Source organism: Engraulis encrasicolus, chromosome 15 (genome assembly GCF_034702125.1).
Source record: "Engraulis encrasicolus isolate BLACKSEA-1 chromosome 15, IST_EnEncr_1.0, whole genome shotgun sequence".
Lineage (NCBI taxonomy): Eukaryota > Metazoa > Chordata > Actinopteri > Clupeiformes > Engraulidae > Engraulis > Engraulis encrasicolus.
The window spans coordinates 24,381,483-24,404,197 of record NC_085871.1 but is presented as its reverse complement, the minus strand read 5'-3'; the positions used below and the strand labels follow the sequence as shown (position 1 = coordinate 24,404,197).

General features: G+C 42.2%; 1 protein-coding gene across 1 annotated transcript; it reads right to left on the bottom strand.

Moving 5' to 3' along the window:
- Positions 1-150: 150 nt before the first annotated feature.
- Positions 151-22,316, bottom strand: ndufs1 (NADH:ubiquinone oxidoreductase core subunit S1). The gene is made up of 19 exons (XM_063217252.1): positions 22,232-22,316; positions 21,536-21,619; positions 21,250-21,338; positions 20,699-20,806; positions 19,820-19,896; positions 19,596-19,677; positions 19,190-19,320; positions 18,112-18,297; positions 17,389-17,523; positions 16,501-16,615; positions 15,675-15,820; positions 13,615-13,743; positions 11,680-11,809; positions 7,887-8,047; positions 6,703-6,857; positions 5,631-5,806; positions 4,596-4,730; positions 1,570-1,642; positions 151-709 (listed from the first exon to the last, which is right to left on the bottom strand). Exons 2-19 carry the CDS (start codon positions 21,612-21,614, stop codon positions 618-620), a joined length of 2,199 nt encoding a protein of 732 aa, XP_063073322.1. The 5' UTR covers positions 21,615-21,619; positions 22,232-22,316; the 3' UTR covers positions 151-617.
- Between the last annotated feature and the right edge of the window lie 399 nt (positions 22,317-22,715).

Here is a 22,715-nt window from a genome sequence, read left to right as displayed (position 1 = left end):
GTTAAAGGAAAAACACCCAAAAGTTTATTTTTTTTGAATAAATGGAATGGTCAGCCTTATAGGAATATCTCAAACCATGATGTATGTGTTCACAACTCGGCTGAGCCATACAACCTACTTAAAACATGAAAACACTCTAGGAGGGCCAACTGTAATAACACAGGTTTTTTTTTTATTCATTTTTGTTTTTCACCGTAGTAGTAGTATAAGCTTTCTTTAACAAAGCTGCTCTCCCCCCGCGACCTTCTCTTGGGAATGGAAATCTTTACAACATTTATTCATTCATTTATTTATTTGCTCGAGCATACCATTACTTAAATATATAAAGCAAGAATAAAAGTACACACAGCTGTCAATGAACTATTTCGATAAAATCCTTTTTTTCTGTCTTCTGAAAGGCTGATGAAGGTGCAGAATTGGCATGAAACACTGTGGAAAGATATTGTAAGGTTTGGGTGATGAGTGTGGTTGTGATTGAAGACTATGAAAGGGTGTGAGTGTACGCATGAGTGTGTGTGTGGGTGCGTGTGTGTGTGTGTGTACTGCAGGTTTGACTTAAGGACAGAGGTCTCACACAGCTATGCATTTTGTTTCGGACAGACAAGGATGATGTTGTTCTAGCAGATGGCAGGCTCCTCAATGGCGTCCGCTCCCTCGGTCACCGCCTTCACACACTTGGCCATCGTCTGGGATGCTCGGCTAATAGGGTCTAACGGGAGACAGATATCCAGCAAAAACATTAACACTTACAATAGCTGCCTGATTATCATAGACTCGAATCGCGATTGCAAGTCTATGATAATCAGGCAAGTCATTTATGACCATTGGCACATGTTTTTGTGCACAATTTCAGGAATCAGAAAATACCTTTCCTTCTAGGAATTTGTTAGGCACGTTTGATAGAATTGTGTGAGGATTGGCCAATCTAGATGGGAATAATCCAAACATTTATGGGGTCATTTATGACCCTAGGAGGATCCACATTCTGTTGTAATTTTTCAACTCTAGTTATTACTGTTTGCATCTTGAGGCAGGCAATGATTAGCAGACATAAAATATTCAGTATTAAAGTATTTAAGTATTTTAAAAAGTATTACATTAATATTAACATATAAGTAAATAATTAAATCAAGCACACTGTGAGAGCATTCAATCAGCATTTCCTGTATCATTGCACCGTACGTATGGTTGATATCATTGCACAGAGATGACGAGAAAGGAAATCATCCTGATCAAAAAGAGTGGAAACATATTTACAGTATAGACATCAATACAACTATAACTGGAGTAGTTTTCATTATTAAATGGTTGTATAAAAGCACCAATTTGGTCTAACAGATGAAACACATTTTCACCGCTATAACAACTGAAATAAGATTCAGGGAAATGTTGAAGTACATAAGTTCACATGTTTAAGACGTCTTGTCTAGACATGGAATAGAGGTATTCCTGTAAACTCATTGGGGTCATAAACGACCCCACTTGCTCATATAAAAATCACAATAACAGCTCAGACGCCTGGGGGATAAAAAAGTTAAGAGAAGAAACATATTTTCAGGTAATACATACCTGTCATATAGAAGTCTTTCACAGAAACCTGAGGAGGGATGAGGGGATCTGCCAGTAATGTCTGATCTACAGTCTGAAGAGCAAGAAAAAGCATAACAAGGTTAATAGGTAATGATTAGAGATCACTGTACACCTGCAATTACATTACATTACATTACATTACATGTATACAAAAGGACTTACAGTAGTTATTCGTGGGTATTAGCTACATATATGTATAACGTTCATTGTGTCTAACTGTTTAAAATCACATTTGAGTTTTTACTTCAGAAATGTAAAAGTTGTATCTTTCACCTGACATGTTTCGACGGTATAACTTCAGTCTTCATCAGACATAAACATCCCAGTGACCCTCTGATGAAGACGGAAGTTATACCGTTGAAACATTTCAGGTAAACGCTAAAACTTTTACATGTCTGATGTAAAAGAAAAACTCAAGTGTGGTATTAGTTACGGTCCCTGGAAAAATGTAGGGTTAGGTGCCCTGCTCAAGGATGGATTGAGGTGAAGGGAGAGGTAAGGTTGGGATTCGAACCTGCAACCATGTGATTTTAAGACCTCCCTCACCATGAGGCCACAACTGCCCCGATTCAATCAACATGTTTCTCCTCTATTGTAAATTGCTCTGGATAAAGTGTAGTATACAACCATGAAAAGAAACGAGTGGTTATTTAACCCAGTACGACCAAACATGGTCTTATGGGTCTGACAGAATGGTCAAAGTAGCTAAAGGTACATACAAATAAATGCTGTAGCCGTTCTTTAAGGGACACTGTGTGAGATTTTTAGTTGTTTATTTCCAGAATTCATGCTGCCCATTCACTAATGTTACCTTTTTCATGAATACTTACCACCACCATCAAATTCTAAGTATTCATTATGACTGGAAAAATAGCACTTTCCATACATGAAAAGGGGGATCTTCTCCATGGTCCGCCATTTTGAATTTCCAAAAATAGCCATTTTTAGCTGCAAAAATGACTACTTGGACCATACTAGAAAATATTTGTTTATTACTTAGTAAACTTTCATGTAAAGATCAAATTTTGCAATAGGCCGCCCAGTTTCAATGAGCAGCATAGTTGTAGTACCTTTTTTGACCATTTCCTGCACAGTGTCCCTTTAAGGGTTGTGTTGTACTGTACTGCAGCTGGTCTTAGTGGGTTTATGTAATGAATAGTGGTGTCAACAATAATCGATTCGGGGCATGGACAATTCAATTCAATGTGGCAAGTTCCATAATCGATGCAGCAAATTTTTAAAGTTTCAATTACTTCCGTGGATATTTCAGGAGCAAATGAATGTTAAATTAAATAAAAGCATTTCAAAAGCATTGAAAACTGTAAAACTGATACAGAAAACAGTCAATAAAATGTTGCTCAGTCAGTATCTGCCTAATTGTCCTGCCTCATCATGACTAATGAAACATTTGTTTTGCTTTCACAGGGTTCCCCCAGGATTGTTAAACCTAAATTCAAGACTTTTAATACCTTAATTAATGCCTTTTCAAGTAAAATTTAATACTTCTATCGCACCCATTATTTCAATAATATTGACCGACATTCAATAAAGAAAGCACTTATCAAATTTACCCCCCCCCCCATTACTTTTTAAGAGATTACACCTCACCTGACAAAATAATGTACATTTATGGAAAATACAATTAATATTGTTTATTTGAATTATGTTTAACATTAATCAGTGCTGGTGGTGAAGGGGGAGACACATGAGACTAACAGGCCTCACAGTCACCATCATGGAAAAGGCTTTGTTAATTGCAGTTTCGTATGAAATAGGAATTGAAAACATTACATAATCTTTGAAAAGCAATTTCGAACATAACATTGGTAATACAAAATGTTTATCTTTTAAGGGGATCTAGTCAAGGTGGTAGGTGATTGTCAAGCTGGCCACCTCCACTGTTAAATGTTTGGGACAATCTTGCAGTAGGCAGCGAAAGTTTAAAAGAACAGCCACTAGATGGCAGTAGCTTACCATTAGTCATCACAAAGTAAAAGAGCTGTGTACATAACCATTTCCCTTTATGATATTTTTCTCCAATCACATTACAAGAAGTATACTGAACAAATGCCAATTCATTGATTGTTAAAAATATGTTCTAATCAGAGGTAGACAATCTGTAGGTAGCCTACTCTTACTGCAAAACCAGAATGAGGTGTTTATGATGTAGGCCCTACATAATAATTTGCCCATCACCATGCCATGTTACGAGATGCCCAGCGGAGCAGTGATTAATTTGCAGCCAAAATAGTAATCATCACTCGTTTGACAGCCGTTGGCGGCAGGCAAGTGTCAACTCCCTCCACGCCGAGCAAGATATCATACGCTAACCAATATCACAACATAGCGTCTACATAGTGTGTTAGCGACAACTGCGTTGTGACCGTGGATATGCCTATGTGTTACGTGCCGCGATATCGTTCTCGACTTAAAAGAGCAAGTGATGTGACACTAAAACTAGTTCAAGTTAAACGGCAAAATTCACATAATTTCAAAAGCAGCACGCCTCGCGGTCATTCGGCACAGATTTTACCCAAAAGTATTTTGGATCCTGCAGCCACTTGGGGTTAAACCGGCACTTTCCCATTCTTCACCTCACCTCATCAAAAAATGGCGCCGCTGCACTGATTTGTGTTTACAGTAGCGTTCTACAACGAATCATGGGTATTGACGTTCTGTGCGTCATCTTCATATGAAAAAAAAAACTTCGTCCTTTAGGTTGCACACTGAAATGTTTTTTGAAAATTTAATGCCGCAGTGAAAAAAATTCCCGACTTTTCACAGCTAATTCAATGCTATTAATGCTCTTAATGCTGGATAACTAAATTCAATGCCTTTTTAATATTTTTAATAACCCGCGGGAACCCTGTTTCAGTAGAAATGTAATGCATTGCAATGCATTGTAGAATTGAATCGAATCGAATTGCTACCTCCTGAATCGTAATCGAATCGAATCGTGAGGGCAGTGCCAATGCACACCACTAGTAATGAACTTCATTTCTCACCTGTGCGAGTTCGTTGGCCTGCTTGAAGTAGTTGGCCACCTCCACGTCGTCATAGCGGACCAGGTTAGGAGCCACCTCCGCCAGCCTGTCCCTCACCTCGGCCACCGAGTCATAAGGAAGCGTAACACCAGCCAGCTGAGGCACACACACGGACACACACGGACACACACACAGTGTTGAATTTGAGTGCCTATGTGTACATCCTACAAAATCTTTGTGCAGACTGGGAAGAATCCCATGACAACAGACATGCGATTGTGTGCTTTCAAGGCACTGTACATGAGACAGAAACCCACAGAATATTATGGCGACGCAAATATAGAGACACATAAGGTCAATACAATAATAGCACTATAACACAGAATGAAATGAATACACATATCACTACCCAACGATTAATGGTTATGCGCTTGATAATATTCCAATCAACTAATTGCGCAGCCCTCAGAGAAATGATTTTTATGCTGTTAATTTCCTGACAACCATCATTTCCCTTGGGGGTACTGTAGCTTAATTTGAGTCCGACCCAAGGTCATTTCCCCATGTCTCTCTCTGCTGCATTCCCGTCTCTCTTCATTGTTCTACCGTAATGAACCCATTTTTGCCTAAGGTACTTGCAAAAAACACCAGCTGAATGCCTAAGCCCTTTACTGGAAAAGGCACCCTCTGCCTATTAAAACTTAAATATCTCAACCTCCGAAGCAAATAAAAACATGAGCAAAGATGCATTGAAAAGCTAGGGCCCTTGTCTTGAATTAGAATGTGTTGAATCAGCCCTAACATACCCACATGTTTAATGAAAAACAGTCAAATCATAAGAGCCTGAATGCCGCGTATATGTCGCTCCAAGTGTTAAAGGTAAAACAGTGTATATGCTGCGTACAAAGGAAAAAGAATCTGGTGCCACACGGATGTCTATTTTCTGTAATTTATTTTTACAGTGCAGTAAGACTAATATTTCGACATGCGTCTTCATCAGAGTCCTCCAGCGTATATGCTGAATCAGGATAAAATTAATATGTCCATAGAATTTACCTCTGCCACGGCGCGTATGATCTTCCAGTCCTCACGGGCCATGCCGGGGGCGGTGACAGCCACCCTGGTCTGCTGGGCGCGGCCCTCCGTGTTGACGTAGGTGGCATTCTTTTCCGTGTACGCCGCCCCGGGCAGGATCACGTCGGCCATGGGAGCTCCCGCATCGCCATGGTGACCTGTGTGACATCGGTGACCGGGTAAGAGATGGGTGAGATAACACCAAAAAAAAAAAAGTGTCTGGATGTGTGTTTTTCTAAGTATAATGGGTATAATGGGCTGATTTTAATGGGTTAGGGTGGGTGGGTTGACCATTTTTGTGGACGTATAGACCATGCAATGGTTCAATAAAGGGATTTTAAAAGTCAAAAGCCAAAGTATAACGCCCCAAGTTCTCAGCTACACGGCAGAATTATGAAATATTAGGTAATCTCTGCAATGATGCAGTAAATAGCGTGTCTCTGCACCAGTGACTGGGTAAGAGATGGGCAGGATGTGTATTTGTCAAATACTGTTACTGTATGTGTGGGGAGAGCACTGTGTGGGGGCGAGAGGGCAGTAAGTGAATGTGAATGTGATGTGCAATAAATCTAACGCTTGTAGACTTGTTTAGAGCTGTGTGGTATGGCAAGATAAGAAATGGGTGACAAACTACCAAAAAAAGTGAATGTGTGTTTTCCCAAATATAATAGTCAACATTCTCACCCCAAAACCAACAATTTATAAATAATTCAGTCAACATACTATATATGCATTCTAAATGCTAAGAAAAACTGACTGCATAATAAACAGGTGATATAACCACCCTCCCGCAACCATCCTACCCAGTCACATGTCTGGTCTGTAAGTGAATGTGTGGGGGTGTTTCTACAGTAACTACCAAGAAAAAGTTAATGTGCACTTTCCCAAATATAATGGTCAACATTCTCCACCCCAAATCACCAAATAATAAATAATAAACGACTGCATAATAAACAGGTGATATAACCACCCACCCCCAACCATCCTACCCAGATACTGTATCTGGTCTTGTAAGTGCATGTGTGGGGGTGCGCCTACAGTACAGTACGCCTACCTTGGTAGATGATGAAGCTGTCTTTGGGCAGGTCCTGGCGAGTGATGCACCCTGCGTCAGCCCCCAGCAGGAACAGCACCTTGGGCGGGGCGTTCCTGATGGCCTCCACTCCTGGCTTGTAGCCCAGGTCCAGCGCTGCCACCTGACTGGCCACCCTGTCCGCCAATCAAATCACAAATCACAGTCAGCATGGTCTGCCAACGAGGGGATTTTGTACTACCCCAAAGGTATGCAAAAACGAAATAAATTGTGTTTAATCACCCAATCATTCATTAAAAAGCACGCACAGTAAGCATTAAGAAGTACACAATTCATGCAAAATAAATGTGGGCTAAGGTGCCGTACCATTGCACTGTGGACCCCAGTTTGACTCTGACCCGAGGTCATTTCCCTGATCCTTCCGCATCTCTCTTACACATGAATGTTATACATTTTCTTCTCAATGTATTAGTATTAGAATTACTGTATTAGCAGCATAGCTTACAATTATCACTGGAAGTGGATAGAACCGTTAGAATCAAGCCACAAGTGATCAATGGACGAGATTAAATAGCCGTTTTGCACTCTGGTCAGTTTTACATGAATCTTACATGAGGTTTATAAGTACATTTGATGATGTTTTGTTTGATTCCATTGACTTCCATTGTTACGCTTAATATGGCTATACTGTTTAACTAGGCAATGCAAACACAGAGAAAAAAATCCTATGTACTCTCATACTGTATCTAACCACGGCCTAACCACATATGAGCAATTTTCTGAAATTAAGTGAACTGTTCCTTTAAAAAAATAAATTAAGTCTATATGTGTGCGCTGTGCAGCATCAGACCATTGCAGTGCATTGAGGCTGGTTCATCCCTCAGCCGTTTTCACAAAACAGTATGTATTACTGCTATGTTTGAATGGGGTTGTTTTTCAAGAGGACTTAAAATAACTTCTCTCTTTAAATGCAACAACTATCCTGATTTTGTTTTCTCTAAAAAACAAATAATGTGCCTGAATAATTGTTTGTATATGTGTGGTATCAGACCTGTGCAGTACACAGAAGACCTTTCAACCCTCCTCCACTCACTGTTCTCACAAATAGCACAAGGTTTCAATCTATTTTCTCCTGAGATGCACAGCCTTTGTTTTCTCTAAATAACTGACTAAATAATAATGTGTATATGTGTGTGGTATCAGACCTGTGCAGCACGTTGAGGACCTTCCATCCCTCCTCCACTCCGCTGCTGGCGCGTGCGTTCTGGGCGATGGTGGAGACGGCGTTGAGGATGGCGGCCCCGTCTGCCCTCTGCAGAGTGGTGCTGCCCACCACCACCACCGGGCGCTTGGCAGACGCCAACGTCTGGTGAAGGCACATCACATAAAGATCACATGATCAGTGGGGTAGCTTCATAGCATTCAGTTGCCCCACTGAGTGGGGAAGCTTCATAACATTCAGTTGCCCCACTGAGTAGGGTAGCTTCATAACATTCAGTTGGCACGCCACCGTCTGGTGAAGGTTCATCACATAAAGATCATTGAAAGGAAATAATACATGTCCACAACACTGTTCAATGCTGCCATCTTCTGTTTGGTCCAGCCCCTGTGCTACTGATGTGCGTGCATTCTATGACTTTTTGGACATTACATAAATACACCTGGCGAAGGCACATGACATAAAGATCACCAGTGGATAGCTTCATATCGTTCAGTTGCCCCGCTGAGTCGCGAACCCATCAGGGCTTGACATAAGAATTTTGTTCAACACCCACTGTGGCTAGTGGTTTTTCTGAGTCACTAGCCATTTTAGTCTTTCTGCTATCCAGAGTTTTTTTGTCAGTTTTTCTTCTTTAGAATATTCTTTGAATTTAAACCCAAACAATTGATGCAACTACTGTGATTTGTCACACCAAAGAATAAGCAACCTGTCAAACTGGCTAGTGCGACTTAAACCATTACTAGCCAGCCACAGCAAAGTTTCTCCAGTTGGCAGGTGCAAATGCCACGCCCTGGAAACCATACAGGTAACATCCTGAACAAAGACGGTGGAATTTAAATAAAGAGGATTCAAAACACGCCCACTTAATGCAAATGAGTGTGCTCAAGTTGGGTCTCCTAAGGGGGACTTGTCCCCTCATCCTTCTTCTATTTTTGAGGTGTTTGCACAAGAAGCGTGCTACCGCCATCGACAGCGCTAAGGGGACTTAATTTATTCTCAATCTCAGGACTCCTAACTGAAGGTCTCCTAAAGAGGCGTTCACCCGACATTAAGGTGCCGTTTCCACGTAGAAGATATTTAAAATCCAGGTATAAAAAGCAGGAGAAAAAAATATCCTGTTTAGGGGGCTGAAACGCATTCGTTACAATGGAGGATTTATTTTTATCCACATGTTGCGTTTACACCTACAGGGGTGATAGTGAAAAAAAATCCTGAGCCTGAACTTTTTTCCTGGTCGGGGAGGGGGGGCCGGGGGACGACGGGACATACTGCATATGAGACGTAATGTAGGCCTTATTATTATTCAAACACATTATTCAAACATTTAAGATAATGTTTTCATTTTTGCATTATTTCTATAGTGTTATTCACGAAAACACAGATCATTTCCCTGTTGGTAGGCTACAGCACTTGGCTGAAAGAAACTGACCACCACGTTCAATTCTAGCTGTAAAAACGAATACCAACGTATGCAGTTAGAAATGCATTCTAGGCTTGTGATGTTGCACTAAAGTTATTGAGGTGGGTATTGAACCAATGCAACATTTCAACACCAGAATGCATTTCTGAAAACATGGTGCATATTTTACCACATTGAATTAACTGAAAGCTACATATGTAGCAGCCATACCAAGACAGGTCAGTAGGAGGCAATACTACTCCAAAGTACAGTAACTACACTCTGTCCAAAATAGAGGAGGTGATTACCAATTAATTGAGCAATACTTTTAAATGACATGACATTTGCTGCAAGCTGATAAGTTTCATTTTCATTGGGACATTGCTCATATAACTTGTATAGGCTACTGGACATACGTTTAGATACCCTACTCGTGGCCCCATGGTCTACCTATAACCACAGATTGTTTAAGGGCTGTGCTATAACCCCTGCCTTTCCGTTGTAGGGAAACGCCCTTTAATTACCGGTACATGATATTTAGGGCACAAGCGCATGATTGGCTACATGCAGGCCCACGTTCACATCGCATATTTCGACTCCACGGATGACAGAACCAGTGGTTATTACGGACAGGACAGTATATAGCCTGTGTGACTACTGCGCGACTTTCGCATTGGGTTGTAGTCAATTAAAATACATGAAAATCACTCGCGTGTACACACGCCCATTACAATGTACGAGTTGAAAAGATAACAGAAAGCAACAAAAACAAAGACAGGACCGAATTAAGCTACATGAAAATAGCACAGGGCGTGAAGATAAGATGAACATTCACTGCATGTCTAGGTGACACCGTGGTGGCCACATGAACGCAAGCCAAGTAGCCTATTTGAAGTTCATGAGAGTCTGATATTGATAATTGCCCCCTGCCCGAGAGTAGGGATTAAGTAGCCCCAGAGCGTGCAGACAATACAACCTGTGCATCGTGCGTGGAATAACTGGATTCGATTACGCAGAAGGGCTACGACAGGGAGCGCGCGAGAGAGAAAGGCTGTGTGAACCTGTGCGAGGCTGTTTGGGGGTTTTCACAGAGCGCGTTGGTTTAGTCAGCATAACTAATATAAACATCTCCCTGAAATCAGTTTGACACGTGGTTTGTCAGGAATGACTCAAAACACCATCCCTCAATCAACAGTAGACCAAAATCCACGAACTCAGCTCACATTAGCCTACAAGGGGTGTAGGCTAACTAGGCTTGCCAAACATTAGCGATCCAAGCATTCCATTGTCATTTGGACATGTCGCAATGGTAGCCGCTATTCCAATGCAGACCACATTTACGCACTACACCTAGAAAAAAAGTATCATGACGGGCATAGCATAGGCCTACCGTTTTGAGCATTACAGACTTTTTTTGAAAGAACGTCCATCTCCATCAAAGTTTGTCAACATTGCGCAGTCATTTAGCGCACATAAATGAGGAAAATAGACGAACCTATTTCAAACATATACTCTCACTGAGCCGTTTATGCGCATCAATAAGCCGTTTATGGTCAGGTTTTTGGAGTAACCTGCGCAAGGCAAAATCATTCGGGCCCAAGCCAACATGCCACAGTGGGCAAATTAATAACTAAATGGCCTTACCTTCAGACGTTTTCTTGATCACAGAATTTCACTAGTATTCCACTGACATCCACACGGTTCAACACACCCATCACAACTAGCAAGCGATGTGGATTTGTGCTAACAATAGTTGCTAATTTTTATCGGAATCCAAATGGTCTAGACTTGGCCTATAGTACTTTCTTCCGTTTCTTCAGTATAACGAGATGCCATTTTTGGATTTGCCTCCGTCGACAGTGAAAATATCTGAGAAGGGTAACCAGTAGGGGCCTAGAACTCTCTTTACTGTGCATACTGACAGCCAATCTACTTCTCCTTTCACTAGAACTAGAAGACTGCCGCCAGTGATGTGGTGAGTGACTCAAGAGCAAGACGTAACAAATTGATACATTTTTCAGTAAGATGTCGGGATGATAATTATGGGCTGCTGCTCATTTGGGTTCCTTTCGTGTCTCTTACAACAGGCTGTTGCGCGCTCATTTATTTTCACCATACATTAATGAAGGCCTACGCGATAGTTTATTATTTTATTAATATTGGGGAAATTATTATTTTATTTTTTTCTACAGCCACGCTACGCCGGATTTCCGGCGCGGCGCCGGACTGCTATCATCCCTGCACCTAACAGGAGAAAAAAACACCCAGCTAAAAAAATATCCTGCTACGTGGAAACAGCACCTGAGTGGATACCGGAAAAGAACTGGCATTACGTATCTATGTCTATAAGATCTCTGTCCTGAACCTCTGGGCTTACCAGGCAGAAGGGGTGTGTGCCGGCGGCGATGTCCTTGAGCACCTGCGTGGAGTCTCCCAGGTGGTCGTAGTTGTAGCTCAGGTCCACCTCGTGTCCCACCAGCGCCACCTGCAGCTCATTATGCAGCCAGCTGCAACACAACACAACACAAACACATTTAATGCTCCATACTCCTAGTATAAAAAGAGCAATCAGAAACAGCAACCTGGCCAACACTAGATGCATGTGGGTGGGTGTGTCTCTGTGTGTGTGTGTGTGTATTTGATGCCTTATGTAGGTGACACACACACAGTCATTGGGTCATTTCACGTGAAATCAGACACTTTGGGACCCGGCCGACACAGACTTCAATCATACTTGGTGTGCCTTTTTAGTAGCAAGGTAGCACCCCAGAACTGCATTTGTATGAATCTGACACCAACACTGAGGGAGAAACAGACTAGGGAAGGTTTACATACGAGGGTAGCACACTATACATTCAGCCTTGATTTTATCAGTCCGTGTAAGTCACAAAAAGATGTCTGTGGTGTTGTTTGAAGGCTCTTGTCTGGCTCTAGAAATTACACAAACAGCATGCAATACAACAATCTTCAGAATATGAATTATGATTAAAAATTCAAATCAAAAATTATATTTTAAAATGTCCAGCTTGTCTAAACGTAGCCTGTATGGTCTAAACTGTGTGTGTGTGTGTGTGTGTGTGTGTGTGTGTGTGTGTGTGTGTGTGTGTGTGTGTGTGTGTGTGTGTGTGTACCTCTTGCGGATGCGAGCGTTGAAGAGAGGGGCCTCGTAGCACTGTGTGTGTGTGTGTGAGAGAGTTTGTGTGTGTGTGTGTGTGTGTGCCTCTTGCGGGTGCGAGCGTTAAAGAGAGGGGCCTCGTAGCACTGTGTGTGAGTGTGTGTGTGTGTGGTGTGTGTGTGTACCTCTTGCGGATACGAGCGTTGAAGAGAGGGGCCTCGTAGCACTGTGTGTGTGTGTGTGTGTGTGTGTGTGTGGTGTGTGTGTGTGGTGTGTGTGCGAGCGTACCTCTTGCGGATGCGAGCGTTGAAGAGAGGGGCCTCGTAGCACTGTGTGTGTGTGTGTGTGGTGTGTGGTGTGTGTGGTGTGTGTGTACCTCTTGCGGATGCGAGCGTTGAAGAGAGGGGCCTCGTAGCACTGTGTGTGTGTGTGTGTGAGAGAGTTTGTGTGTGTGTGTGTGTGTGTGTGTGTGTGTGTGTGTGTGTGTGTGTGTGTGTGTGTGTGTACCTCTTGCGGATGCGAGCGTTGAAGAGAGGGGCCTCGTAGCACTGTGTGTGTGTGTGTGGTGTGCGGTGTGTGTGTACCTCTTGCGGATGCGAGCGTTGAAGAGAGGGGCCTCGTAGCACTGTGTGTGTGTGTGTGGTGTGTGGTGTGTGTGTGTGTGTACCTCTTGCGGATGCGAGCGTTGAAGAGAGGGGCCTCGTAGCACTGTGTGTGTGTGTGTGTGTGTGTGTGTGTGTGTGTGTGTGTGTGTGTGTGTGTGTGTGTGTGTGTGTGTGTGTGTGTGTGTGTGTGTGTGCGAGCGTACCTCTTGCGGATGCGAGCGTTGAAGAGAGGGGCCTCGTAGCACTGTGTGTGTGTGTGTGGTGTGTGTGTGTGTGTGTGTGAGTGTGTGTGTGTGGTGTGTGTGTGTACCTCTTGCGGATGCGAGCGTTGAAGAGAGGGGCCTCGTAGCACTGTGTGTGTGTGTGTGTGTGTGGGTGTGTGTGTGTGTGTGTGTGTGTGTGTGTGTGTGTGTGTGTGTGTGTACCTCTTGCGGATACGAGCGTTGAAGAGAGGGGCCTCGTAGCACTGTGTGTGTGTGTGTGTGTGTACCTCTTGCGGATGCGAGCGTTGAAGAGAGGGGCCTCGTAGCACTGTGTGTGTGTGTGTGTGTGTGTGTGTGTGTGAGTGTGTGTGTGTGGTGTGTGTGTGTACCTCTTGCGGATGCGAGCGTTGAAGAGAGGGGCCTCGTAGCGCGGGTTGGTCCCGATGAGCAGCAGCAGGTCACACTCCTCGATGCCGGCGATGCGCGAGTTCAGCAGGTAGTTGGAGCGCAGGTCAGTACTGCACCGCCGCCAGCAGGGGGAGACACACAACACAACTCAGTCACTAGTGCTGGATTAAGGAGCTGGAGTCTCCATAACTGGGGCCCATGTACAAAACTTGCTTACTTAGCTCCACAAGTGACTTTTCACGCATTTTCAGATGTACTAAGGTGCTGTTTCCACGTAGCAGGATATTTTCTTAGCAGGGTATTTTTTTTCTCCAGTTTAGGTGTAAACGCATGTGGATAAAAATAAATCCTCCATTGTAACAAATGCGTTTTTTTCTCCTGCTTTTTATACCTGGATTTTAAATATCCGCTACGTGGAAACGGAAGGCCAAAACCAATGCAAAATCAATGCAACCAGGAGAAAAATATATCCACATATAAAAATATCCAGCTACGTGGAAACAGCACCTAATACTGACTGAACATGAAAAGGTGCCAGTGTACTAAGTTTCATGTGAAATAGAACATGCCACATGAATCAGTACGAAAACTGGTTTATGCATGAACTGATACATTTTGCACTTAACATTTTAAATGCATCTTTTCAGATTTTCACTTCCCCCCTAGGAATCAGAAACAACTAGTGAAGCTTCTAATAGATTAAAATTTAGCATCACACCGTAGTCTAAATAAAAGAAATGGAAACACGTTCAGATTTGAAACCTTGGTTGTGCGACTGGATTCAGGATTCTGCAAGAAAACCTGTAATACCATCACCTGCTATGTATACAAAATCTGCTACCAAAAAAATGCACAAGATACATACAGATAATACTGGCAGATGTACTACTACTGACTGGCTTCCTTTTCCAAGGTGATGGGTAAAATAAAACTAACTTCATAGCACTAATTCCCTTTCAATAGGCCAATTGAGTAAGTAAAGGCATGCATTCCAACTTCACGGTCTAAAAGACCAGGACGTGTGTGAGCATTAACATAGCTTAATAAATTTGCACACTAAGGACCAGTATTTGGTTTAATACCGCAAATGTAAGTGCTAGAAGTACAGAATACATCAGGTGAAAAGCAAGAACATGTTTAGAACATTTAAAACAAAACATGGAACTTAGTAATTAATCACCATGCCCCTTGTCTCCATTTTCAAACAACTCAAGCAAAGCTGTTGTTCAATAAGTTAGTAATTATTCTCTCCAAAAACTATACTCTCCAAAAACTATCCCAATGTAAAAGTCAGACATCATAAGTGGTAAACACATTACTCATGTAAGCATTAAGACATTAAGACAGACCATTTTTCTACAGCTTAATGAGCCATCAGGACACACGATAAATCCACGCAAAAACATCAAAGCTATTGACATTTGTTTTCAGGAAGGTTTGCATAGCACACACAAGCAACCAAGAACTCTAACACCACATTAAAATTGTGTCTGCTGCTCCCATATAGAGTGAAAACACTTTCACCTGTCAATAATAGGTACATGAACTAGAACCAGTACAGTTCTGTCAGTCCAGTGATTTTCTTTTCTGAACAAATGCCTCCTTGACATCATCATAAGCCTGCCAATGCCCCTTGACCTCATCATAAGCCTGCCAACATCCCCCTTAGTATTAAACAATAAAATGACCCCGAATGGCAATTAAGCACTGCCCCCCTCTAAGCTGTATCCTTCTAAACACCCCCCTCTGGCTCCTCAACACCCCACGAGGGGGCTGTAGAACCCCTGTTGAGAAACTCTGTTAGTCTCAAACAGCCTGATCTCTCAGAATTCAGTGGAATGGGCACAGATCTTTGGGACATAGAGGGAAGGCACTTCTGTGTGTCCATCACGGAAAACAATTCTGTGTCTAGGAGCACGAAATTTTGCCAAACTCCGTGAAACTGACACGGATTTCGTGTCTCAAAGATCTGTGTCCATTCCATGGCATTCTGGGAGATCATGTTGTCTCAAAACAGCCATCCTGGAGCTCATTGACTCACCCGGCGCCTGCCATGGGGAAGACCTCCTCGGTGCAGAGGTTCTCGCTGTCCAGGTGGTTCATGAGGTCCTTGAGGGCCACCAGAGCCTCTGCGTCCACCATGCCACCGGCGATGGCCGCCACCTCGCTACCCTGCACACTCTGGAGCTGCAGAAGAGGAGGCAACAACACATATCATTAGGTTGAGGGTTTTTGCTTTTTGTAGCCCCTTAATGCACACCGTACCTCCTGTGGCACACTGGTAAATTTTGCATTAATTTGAAAGTAGTTTATAATTACATTTAATGATGTTTTGTTTGCTCCCCATAAACTTGCATTGCTACTCTTAATTTGGCTGTACTGTTAAACCAGGTAATGCAAACACATAGACGAAAATGATATGCACATTCATCAATAATGCTTGGAAATACTGCACATATGTGAAAATCAAAAAACGGTGGACTGTTCCTTTAAAAAAAAAAAAAAAAAGCACAACTATTATTAATTCCAATATTACAAATTTAATTTAAGGCTTACTATTTAATTTACTTCTATTAGTACTCCAATTTACAAATTCTAAATACCGGACAAATGATTGCTATTCACAGTACAACAGACACTGATTACAATTCATTCTGTATTCCAATTTCATTTTACAAAACTCCCACATAGAACATGAAATCATGCCGAGAAATGTTTTTCATTGTACACAGTAAATCGGTTTCGAAAACACAAACACACACGTACGCATTCACACGGGAGCACTTACCACACATCCCAGTCAAACACACACACACATCCCAGTCAAACACACACACACACACATACACACAGCTGTGTGTACGTACCACTCCTGCTACGCGGACAAGAGCATCCTCCCAGGAGGTGGTGACCAGCTGTCCGGAGCAGTTCTTCACCATGGGCTGAGTCAAACGCTGCCTCTTCAGACCGTCATACGAAAACCTGATGAGTGGACACAGAATGACAAAGAAGAGGAGAAACGTTCCTTTTAATTCTTGAATAACCTAAAATTATACTTTGTTTTGCAATGCCAAAAAAATAGGGCTGGGTCAAACGCTGCCTCTTCAGACCATCATACGAAAACCTGATGAGTGGACAGAATGACAGAATCAATTTAATTCTTGAGGCCCTACCGTGGCCTAAAGGTAAGGCACTCATTTGCTATGCGGCCAACCCGAGTTCGATTTCCAGCCCGAGTCGTTTGCCGGCCCTTCCCCGTCTATCTCCCCCCATTCACTTCCTGTCACTATACTGTCATAAATAAAGTCAAAATTGCAATGCCAAAACTAGGGCTGGGTCAGGTTCTGCAACTTCAGGCAGTCACACGAAAACCTGATGAGTGTAGGGAATGGCAAAGACAGGACAAGAAGAAAAAACAGCCTTCTGAGTGAAATGCTAACTTTTTTTTAGCAGTCTCTCAAGTAGTGAAAACCTGAGCAGAATAACAGAGTAACAAAGAGGAGAAACATTGCATTTATTTCATGAATAATCTGATAGTTACTTACAAAAAATACAGGTACAATCACTTAAGTATTTTCATTTTTCGACCATTAGCCAGTGTGAACAAGTGTCGTTGTGCACAAATACACTTTGCCTATACTGTATGCATTCACTCACACTCACATGCAAGATAGCTCAGACTGATGCCTTCCTTCTCTTGCATACATTCACAAGTGAACGCTCGCACACGGACGCACGCACAAACCCAGATTTACCTTGTCTTGTCTGAGATCCACTCCTCGTTCACCTCCTCATTGAGACGGGGCATAACCCTCATGACCTCCCCTCCTCTGGTGCTCACCACGATGTTGGATCCCACCGCATCCATCACGTCAATGGACTCTGTCTTCCTATGGGAGCACACACACACACACACAAAAACACAACACTCACCAACTTGCTAATTTTTCCAACTATGAAAAAGGACAAATGCATCATGTCCCGAACAAACTAGCTTCGGCGTCAAGCCGCCCAGACACTCATACATTTCATGCACATTTCGAGTTGAAGTGTGCATATATTTGTATCACACAAGAACACTTAACCACACGTTAAGTGCATGCGTTCAAACTTAACGCTGTAGACCAAGTGGTTTACACTGGAAAAATGGTAGGGACAGAAACGCAGTAGAAAAGTAAATGCTGCATACTATGGTGATATAAAATGCATAGAGGGAAGAAAGTTAATGTGGATACAGATAGGCATTCAAAAGAACTGTGTGTGTGTGTGTGTGTGTGGGTGCGTGGGTGTCTTGCAGAGTGGTAGAAACCATTTTTGTGGCATTGTTTGTGCTCCACTGTCCTGAAAAAACATCTACTGAATAAAATGCAATCACACAATGTGCAACTGCAACAATGCAGTGTTTTGGTGTTATATACAACAAAAATATATTATAGATATTATATTATATTGTTATAACAAAAAAAGAGGAGTCAAACCTGGTCTCCCAGGGACGGGCGGTGAAGGCGTATGGCTTGGATGTGAGTGCTCCCACGGGGCACACGTCAATCACGTTCCCTGACAGCTCGGACATGAACATCTTCTCCACGTAGGTGCCGATCTGCATGGAGTTGCCTCTGCCCGTTGTACCCAGGTCCTCCACACCCGCAATCTCACTGGCAAAACTGCATTCATCAAGAGAAAATTCACATAACAAAATCGGTTATTTAAAAAACTAAAGACTTGACAACACACCATGATCACTGTAGTTGACAATATTCACAGCATGTGTTGCATTAGCCTCGCGCACCATCCTACGTACTTCCGCCAGGAGACTTGGCTCCGCACTACGTCTGGTACCCCTTTTCTGTGGAGCGATGTTGAGCGGCAGGATTTGGCCAGTGTTCTGACAAACGGTCCTACGCTTTAATTTTATCCTACAGTAGGATGTTCTGTCAGACATGTCTGTTAAACGGTCCAACATCGCCAAAGATAGACATCAGACATGTTCGTTCAACAACTTATCTGTTTTTTCCCCGACAATTTCCTTCCCTCTTCCTGCAATTGAGTCAGATCAAACAACCCCCAGAACATTTTATGGGATGGTCAGGACCAGGCTAGTGTTGCATGCCCTGCAATATGTGCAATAAATGTACAGAGAATAACAACATACACTGAAACGGTACCACTGTTAAACTCTTAAGTCTTAGTACCCTGATGTCATTTTAAGAATAAATGTTTTCTATGAGACCCTTGTATAAATCATGAGAGGAAACGAAAACAGACCTGCCACATGCTTGGCTGGCCACCATATTTCAAAATGCTCCAAAACAATTTTTAACCACCATTGGGCCTATATTACAAAGCTGGTTCAGAAGTAAACCAGGTTAAGCTAAGAGGTAAATCACCCAATATATGAGCCTGGAGCCCTCATTTACTAGAATCTTCTATTAGATGATTTACGTCTTAATTTAATCTGGTTCACTCCTAAACCAGCTTCTTAGTATAGGCCCCAGGTATCTTCCGCTTTGTAGTGGACACAGAAGCGTGGAAAAGGTAGCTAGCTGTTTAGCTTACCGGACGCAGCGCGTGCACTGGATGCAGCGGGTCATGATGGTCTTGATGAGGGGCCCGATGTTCTTGTCCTCCACTGCTCTCTTGCCCTCCATGAAGCGACTCCTGTCCGCGCCAAACTGCATGGACTGGTCCTACACCAGACACACAAGAAACACAGCACATTACTACTGGTTGAGTGACCTTGGTAGAAGCATACCACTCCATCTAAAAATAAAATCACGATGTACTACAATAGGTCAGCTCCAAGAAAGGCATCTGAATACTTGCAGAGTAAGCCAGAAAATGTAAACATTGGGAGCAAACATCTGGTTGAAGCATTTTTAACTCTCCTTTGTTTCTTCTACTCGCTAAAATGTCCAATAAGGGTGTTGAATTAGTCCTGCCTGATCTCAACCAATCAAGTTACCTGGAGGTCACACTCTCCTCCCTGGTCACAGATTGGACAGTCCAGAGGATGGTTGGCCAACAGGAATTCCATCACACCCTCCCTAGAGATCACAGCAGGAGACAAAAAAATAACATGTAAAAAACCCCCCACAAAATTGGAACTCACAACCCATTACGATGTGAACATCATCAACCTTCACTCCATTCTATGATATTACATTACATTACATTACATTACGTTACCTGGCCTTGCGCGTCTTCTCAGAGTTGGTGAGAATGTTCCAGCCCTTCATAACGGGCATAGCACATGCAGCCACAGGCTGTCAAAGAAGAAAGAGGAAAGAAAGTGTATAAGCAATACTGCCCTACAATTTCAGAACGCAGTGTACCGGTAATTCAAAATGGCAAACTGAGAAAAAAGGCTTTAAAGTTTCCTTTCTGGCCACGCAACTGTGTTGGAGGTAAAGTGGTGATGACACTTCCACATAATACTTTTTATGGTGGAAATTTATGCACACAAGAAGCAAAAAAAACAACATTCTCATTACTTTTTAGCTGAAAAATCACTATACTGCGTTCTGTTGTGGTATTACTATCTACACCAAAACCACGGTGTCAATGGAGAAGTGCAGTATAATGCGCATTATACTGCGTTCTTGGCTAGTACGACGTAACCCCCTAAAACCAAAAAGCGCAGTATAATCAGTTTTTATCGTTTTTTTCTGAAACGGGACCAAGTTGGAGCAAAACATTTTAACACAAGAAAAAGAAGGTATTTTAAAGCCAATTTCCGGACTAAACCCATTTTCGACAATTTTCAAGATACTGCGTTCTGATATTGTAGGGCAGAATAGAGCAGGTGCATAAAACACCCACGTATTACAGAGTAACTGTATGCATAGCTACAAGCAAGGCTCTAAATTAACACGAGCCAAACGGCCAAATGCTGGTGAAATTTCTGTTTGGCTGGCCGAAAGGACCAACTTACTAGCCACTTTGAGCGATTCGTTAGTATGTGTTTGGCTAGAAAATTAGCATCTACTAGCCATTTTGGCTGGTGATGAAAAAAGTGAATTCATAGCCCTGGTTACAAGTTCGGGCTTCTTATTAATGCATTATTACCTTTGGAGCCCTCTCGATCTCCACCAAACACATGCGACAGTTCCCCGCTACAGACAGCCTCTCGTGGAAACAGAAGCGGGGAATCTGAATTCCAACCTTCTCGCAGGCCTGAACGAAAGAGAATGGTCATGTCACACGGTTGTAAACGATTTGTTATGAAGCCATTAATAACCATCCCACAAGTAACTGGTACTGATCCCAGTGAATGTAATCCTAATAGGACTGAGTGTAAAATATGTCTCTCTTGTACTTTTAATATCTGATAGACCCTTAAATGTCATCAACACCGCAAGGTAGGGCTGGATGATATGACAAGTGTTGTCAATATGCACACTAAGTTCAGACAACTGTAAAAATAAAAATATTCACTTCAAAGAAACATGGTTTTGCAACACAACACAATAAATAGAAAATAAAGATAACACATACATAATTGTGGTACATCTTGATATATATCGTTATTGTGATATAAATTAATCCATATTGTCATACTTTTTTCCCATTTTGTCCAACACTACAGTAAGGCATGCTATGTAGGAATGCTGATTTACCTGAAGCACTGTAGTTCCAGGCTCCACATTAACTGGTTTTCCATCCACAAACACCTCAACCAAATTGGATGCCCTTGCAGATGTGCGAACTGGGGCAGGAGGTGGGAAAGACTGAAATTACTCCAAATATATCTCACAGGTTGTCAAACAAGTAGGCTGGCATGGACATTTCATATACATTAAACTCACATTTTACATGACTTTGCAAAACAAGGTCATAATGACGTGTAAAGACGAGTTTTAACTTACACCTCCTGCTTTCAAACAGTATATCTTTTCAACTTACGATTATTAGCTGGAACCAAACATGTTTTTGAGTGTGCCACCCCCGCTACGGCACGACTGACGGCTGGCAATCGCAACATGATGCCTTTAAAAAAGAAAACAGAATGACAGTTTGAGCACTGTATGTTCACTTCACTTCATGCAATTCAATGCTGATTAACCATTGTTATTGTAAACTGAGTAGGTAGGGTCCACAAAACGTCAACTACGTCAAGCACTGAACATTCATTACAGAAAAGTACATCAAACGTTTCAACAACACACGAAAGATGCCACACGTGATATATCTATAAATCTATACATTCGCCTCCCTTTCGTTTAGAAAGAACCAGTTTGTGGTGCAGATCATAAACCATATCCATGCTACACAAGAATATGCAACACCCCAAAGTGAAAATGAATATTCCATTTCACAAAGTGACTACATATATGGATTAATGTTCAGAGTTTCGAGGTAGATAACATATCTGCTCAAGGTGTGTTGACATGTTGTTGTTTGGTAACTACATTCTATCTTAGACGGATAACAACCGGTTAGCTTAGCTAAGCGGAGTCTGGTCAAGGGCAGAAGGAACACCATACTTATTTGTCGACCTTGTGTGCGTTTCGGAACGCTTCTACTGACCATCGAAAGACCACATATATCCCAATACATAACCAAATGCATATCACAACACGGTATAGTTTAATTTCTTACCTTGTCGCTATTTGGCCTTCTAGACCAGAACAGCGAAATGTTGTGCATTCACTGATGGCGAGTCCCTAGATCAACTGTCGTAAAGCGGAAATACAAAGTTCACCACGACAGTGAACATTAATATTTAGTTTTTACTTGAACGTGTATATTTTGTTTATATATTATATTCTTTTTGAAAACGCATTACTCAATACAAACCCTGGTAAATGCTATGGATGCACAAAATGAGATTAAAATAAAATGTTGTTAAAAACATTCTGTGACGTCACATCCTGTAAGAGTTTTAACTCTTATGAAATGTGTAATTTCTGCTGTGCACAGCGCACGCATGCATTTTCCACAAACGTGAGAAACGCCATCTATGTTTCTAATACCTATAACTGTGTTCCAAGAGGAATCCGTGGAAAATTGTATGGAATTACTGGAATGTACAACCCTATTCAAACAACAAACAAATATGATTTACATTTAATGTAGACCGTTT

Excerpts from the sequence above, each read along its gene's own strand:
- ndufs1 (XM_063217252.1), bottom strand. The coding sequence starts at position 21,614 with ATGTTGCGATTGCCAGCCGTCAGTCGTGCCGTAGCGGGGGTGGCACAC. Across the intron at positions 20,807-21,249 it reads CTGGAACTACAGTGCTTCAG|GCCTGCGAGAAGGTTGGAAT; the intron begins GTAAATCAGCAT and ends TCTTTCGTTCAG. Across the intron at positions 16,616-17,388 it reads TGGATCTCAGACAAGACAAG|GTTTTCGTATGACGGTCTGA; the intron begins GTAAATCTGGGT and ends TCCACTCATCAG.